General features: G+C 47.6%; 1 protein-coding gene across 1 annotated transcript in view; it reads left to right on the top strand.

The window, feature by feature from the left end:
- Nucleotides 1–1652: 1652 nt before the first annotated feature.
- The window catches only part of LOC123055882 (polygalacturonase ADPG1-like), a 79684-nt gene continuing 75784 nt past the window's right edge, over nucleotides 1653–5552 (top strand). Inside the window, exons 1-3 of the mRNA XM_044479704.1 lie at nucleotides 1653–1801; nucleotides 2213–2415; nucleotides 2569–2924. Coding sequence (XP_044335639.1) covers nucleotides 1653–1801; nucleotides 2213–2415; nucleotides 2569–2924 — 708 coding nt within the window. The remainder of the gene's footprint in view (nucleotides 1802–2212; nucleotides 2416–2568; nucleotides 2925–5552) is intronic.

Here is a 5552-nt window from a genome sequence, read left to right on the forward strand (position 1 = left end):
ATATAGTGTTATATGATTTGGTGACTGAATGTTGTTCGGAGTCCCGGATGAGATCACGGACATAACGAGCAGCTCCGGAATGGTCCGGAGGTAAAGATTGATATATAGGACGATACTATTCGAACACCGGAAGAGTTTCGGGAGGTACCGAGTGGTCATCGGATTACCGGAAGGGGTTCCAAGAAGCCCCGGGAGAAAGATGGGCCTATTGGGCCATTAGAGGGGAGCACACCAGACCACAAGGGGCTGGCGCACCCCCCTATGGCAGGCAGCCTAAGGGAGAAACGGAGGAGGGGGATTTGGCCTCCCCCTTCCTTCCTTCTCCCCCCTTTCCTTTCCCCCTCCGGCATATATGGTAAGGAGGGGGGTGCGGCCAGGGCAGGAGCCCAAGTAGGATTTGGCCCTACTTGGGGCGCCTCCTGGCTGCTCCCCTCTCTCCCCACCTATATATATGTGGGAGGGGGGCGCCACACATAACCACGCCAATCTCTTAGCCGTGTGCGGCGCCTTCCTCCATAGTTTTGTCTATCGGTCATATTTTCGTAGTGCTTAGGCAAAGCCCTGCGGAGATAGCGTCACCACGCCGTCTTGCTGCTGGCACTCATCCACTACTCGAGGACGTCACCGAACTGAACGTGTGCTGAACGCGGAGGTGCCGTACGTTCGGTACTTGATCGGTTGGATCGCGAAGAAGTTCGACTACATCAACCGCGTTAACAAATGCTTCCTCTTAGGGTCTACGAGGGTACATAGATACACTCTCCCCTCTCGTTGCCATGCATCTCCATGGATAGATCTTGCATGTCCGTAGGAAAAAAATGTTTTCGATGCAATGTTTCACAACAGTCCCGACCATGGTTACCCGAGATGTCAGCAAAATTCCACTTGAAAGAGTAAGAACAAGAGAGAGAGAGAGAGAGAGAGAGAGAGGGGGGGGGGAGTGGGTTGTTAGACTTGAGGCCGACTATAATACATCGACCGAGAATAAGTAGTCTACGTGCAACTCTCTTCCAATCGTATGCATCACTCATGGTAATACTAAATGCTTAGAGCCAATCTAAGAGCCACCTTGCTATATGAGTAGATTTTCATGAAGGACTTAGGTGACATGGCATTTCCTTATAGCCAGCATCCGGCTACATTATTAACCTTGTTCTTAACTTGCGTGAACTTCCCAACCGACCGCGAATCATTTACCTGGGTGGTCCTCTATGTTGTTGCTTGGCTGTTCGGTGCCGCGAGCAACCGATCAGAATTCTGCGGCTATGCAGCCAGCGGCGTGGCGATTTGTTAGGCATGACCATGTGATCGGGTACGTAGAGCCTTTTTGTTTGGCCTTCGTCAGACGCTTTAATGCCCAGTTTCATCAATTGGGCCTGAAACCACTAGCGGGTGGGTGCTCGATGTGTGATGTGTCAATTTTCCATGGGCCCTCAACATTGAACCTGGTGCATCCTGTGTGGTGTCATTGATCCCGCCATTTAGCAGACCGACTGGTGGAGTTATACCAGAGAGAGGAAATCCTCCAAAGACAAAGATCGAGGGTGGATTGGCTCACATATGGTGATAAAAACACAAAATACTTTCAGCAGCGGGCCTCGATGCGAAGAAGGAAGAACAGGATCACATCCCTGACTAGGGAAGACGGACAGATGGTTGAAGAAGCATGCGAGCTGGAAGCGATGACGACTGAATTTTATTCAAACCTGTACACGTTGGAAGGATGTACAAATATGCAGGCAGTATTAGACTCAGTACCTGAGAAGGTGACAGATGAAATGCGTACGATGTTGGACGCCAGGTACACTGAGGAGGAAGTTAAAAAGGCTTTGTACTAGATGTTCCCTACGAAGTCTCCGGGGCCAAATGGGTTCCCAGCGCACTTCTTCCAAAAGCATTGGGGCGTTTGTGGAACCGAGGTGACGGCTGCTGTTCTTAAGATTATTGAAGGATGTGAAAGTGCAGAAAGCATTAATCAGACTTACCTGGTTCTTATACCAAAGGTAAAAAATCCATCTTTGCTCTCACAGTTCCGCCCGATAAGCCTTTGCAACGTGTTTTATAAAATTGCTTCCAAAGTTATAGCTAACCGTTTGAAGCTAGTTCTTCCGGAGATTATTTCTTCCGAACAGTCTGCCTTTGTGCCGGGCCGTTTGATCACAGACAATATTATTGTGGCATATGAATGTTTACATTTTATGAAACGGAATAGAGCAGTTAAGCATCGGCATTGTGCTCTGAAATTAGATATGATGAAGGCGTATGACAGGGTGGAATGGGATTACCTGAGAGCCATCATGTTAAAGTTGGGTTTTTCTTCAAGATGGGTGAACATCGTTATGGATCTGGTGAGCTCAGTATCTTATTCTGTGTTATTCAATGGGAAGAAGCTACAAGAATTTAAACCTAGTAGAGGTATCCGTTAGGGAGATCCAATCTCCCCTTACCTGTTTTTGTTGGCAGCGGAGGGCCTTTCTGGCCTCTTGAAAAATTTAAGTGAGTCATCTCAAGTTGGGGGGATCCAAGTGGCGCCTTCAGCACCACCTGTTAATCACCTTTTATTCGCAGATGATAGCCTGCTGTTCTTCAAAGCATCTGGTGGAGGGGCGACAGAGGTGTCAAACCTGTTGGAAGCATATTGCCAAGCGTCAGGACAGAGAATAAATGCAGCAAAATCGACTATTTTCTTTAGCAAGAGATGCCCATCAAATCTTAAGGAAGAGATAAAAGGTATTCTGAATGTCCCCAATGAAACACTGAATGACAAGTACCTTGGTATGCCCTCGGATGTGGGAAGTTCGAAGTTTGGAGCTTTTAAATATCTAAAAGACAGATTATGGAGCAAAGTTAAAGGGTGGATTGAGAAAACATTATCTATGGCGGGCAAGGAAGTGCTGGTTAAATCAGTTGCACCAGCAGTACCGGTATATTCCATGTCTTGTTTTAAACTGCCAAGGGGATTATGCGAGCATCTTAATAAACTCATTCAGCAATTCTGGTGGGGAAGCAAAGAGGGGAAAAGAAAACCGGCATGGGTATCTTGGAAGGCTATGACCCAACCAAAATTCATGGGAGGCCTTGGTTTTAGAGATTTCGAGCTTTTTAATCTTGCACTCCTGGCAAGACAATCGTGGCGTATTTTGCAGCACGCGACATCTTTTTGTGCCCAGATTTTGAAGGCAGTTTATTTTCCAAACGGCACAATCCTTACAGCTGAGCTGGGGAGCAGGCCGTCGCAAGTATGGCGAGCAGTTTTAGAAGGAAGGGATGTGCTTTGTCAAGGCATTATCAGGAGGATTGGGGATGGATCAGCTACGCGGATATGGGCCGACAACTGGATCCCAAGGTACGCTACTATGCGACCGTTGGCATGCCTCTCGGCCAACCCACCGATTCTGGTGAGTGAACTAATCGATAACACATCAGCCACGTGGAATAGAGCAGCACTGGACCAAACTTTCTTGGCAGCAGATACTAATGCTATACTGACTATCCCCTTGTGCACCTCAAGGATGGATGATTTTTGGGCTTGGAGCTTAGAAAAGAATGGAAATTTCACAGTCCGTTCAGCTTACCGAATGTTGGCAGACACTAAAAGGCGAAGGGAGGATTGGCTTGAGGGTAATGCAGGCATGTCTAACTATGAAGCGGAAGCCAAATCTTGGACATCGCTATGGTCTGTCCAAGTGCCGGGGAAGGATAGCTAGCGACATTCACTGATGTAGTGCTCTGTTGCCCGGTGTGTCTGGGCTCTAGTAGATGATGACGTTGCTGATTATATTCAGGCTACTACAGAGCTAAATGCTAAGCGTTGGTTATTCTCTATGTTTAATGATTTACCACAAGCTAGCATGGTCAAGCTGGTCGTGACTTTGTGGGCAATATGGTCGGCAAGGCGTAAAGCTATCCATGAGGGAGTCCTACAGAGCCCTCATGCTACACATGCATTTGTGACTAGCTTCATCTCTGAACTAGAATCTCTGAAGACCCCAGTGTGTGTTGTACAAAATGCGGCTACGACTAGCTCGGGAGCAAGGCGTACTAGTACGTGGTTGGCCCCTGCTGTGGGAGTGGCGAAGATACAAGTTGATGGAGGCCAGGCGAGGAACGGTAGGAGCGGTGCAGCTGCGGCACTCTGCCGAGACCACAATGGCCTCTACTTGGGGTCGTCGGCTATGTCCTTTTCAGATATTTCTGACCCAGCGACGCTTGAGGCGCTAGCTTGTCGAGAAGCGCTGAATCTAGCGCTGGATTTGTCACTTGAGCACATTATCATCGCATGTGATAATAAGACTGTGGTGGCGGATATCAATAACGGCACTGAAGGTCCATACAGTGCTATCATCAAGGAGATTCGTGCCCGGGCGAGGAGTTTCAGAAGCTGTGAGTTTATTTTTGAAGGACGGGCAGGGAACACTGATGCTCATAATTTAGCTAAATTTTCATCTTCTTTAGATGTTGGTCGCCATTTGTGGTTGAGAGTACCCCATGACCAGTTTGTAATTCCTGTAAACCGTTCGGCTTCGCCATAATAAAGCTTTCGTTTACCACTAAAAAAAAAGCATTGGAGATTTTTTTACTTGTCCCATGCATTGGCGGGCTTGTGTGTTGCCCGGGCTCATTCGTAGCATCAATTGGCCACTTGTTGCTTTCTCGCGTAGTTCAACCGCCATGTCACGCATACCTAAGCACACCTGGACAGGTGGCTCATGCGTAGACCCTGGTTGAGTGGACCCAACACGTGGCAATTGCTCATGTCATCACATGGATCGTTTGGTCGGCTCGCTCGGTTTTACTCCCTCTTTTAAAATAGATGACCTAACTTTGTACTAAGGTTAGTACAAAATTGAGTCATCTATTTTGGAAGGAGTATTTTGCATGTGTCGTTTCAGGTGGAGAAACTCTTCTAGGCAAGCTCTCTTCTCGGTTTCTTCCCCAGCGTGGTGGGTTTTGATGGCAGCTATGTCGTGCTCGTTTGCCGGCTAGTGTCGCTCGGATGCTTTGCATGCCCGGCAATGGTCTCAATGCGAAACCACAAATTGGGGGTTTGAGTTTGTTGATTAGGAGCTTTGGAATGGCTTTGGTGGGATAGTTTACTTAGGGCAGGGCCAATGCACCATATCTTGAGCTATATCCAGTGACATTAAATAAATGTTTAGATATAGCAGTCTCCGTGACAATGCTCTATACGTCTAGTATTGTATCTAAAACAAGTCATTTTGATGCATTTGGTGAGAGAAAACGTATGAGATATCTGCATTTGATGTTAAGATTAATATCAAAATTAAGATATGGTTGATTTCTCTTTCCTCATTAAATAAGATCCTACATCAGATCTTCGACTATGAAATGATATGGCTAACCGTCGTCACTAGTAGAAAATGGGGATTTAGCACCGGTTCGTGAGGCCCTTTAGTGCCGGTTTTGGAACCGGCCCTAAAGGGTGGGGACTAAAGCCCCCCCCCCCCCCCTAGTCGCGGTTCAACACGAACCGTCACTAAAGGGCCACCATGTGGCACGAGCTCGTGCCGGGGTTGGTAACACCAACCGAT

This window comes from Triticum aestivum, chromosome 2D (genome assembly GCF_018294505.1).
Source record: "Triticum aestivum cultivar Chinese Spring chromosome 2D, IWGSC CS RefSeq v2.1, whole genome shotgun sequence".
NCBI lineage: Eukaryota > Viridiplantae > Streptophyta > Magnoliopsida > Poales > Poaceae > Triticum > Triticum aestivum.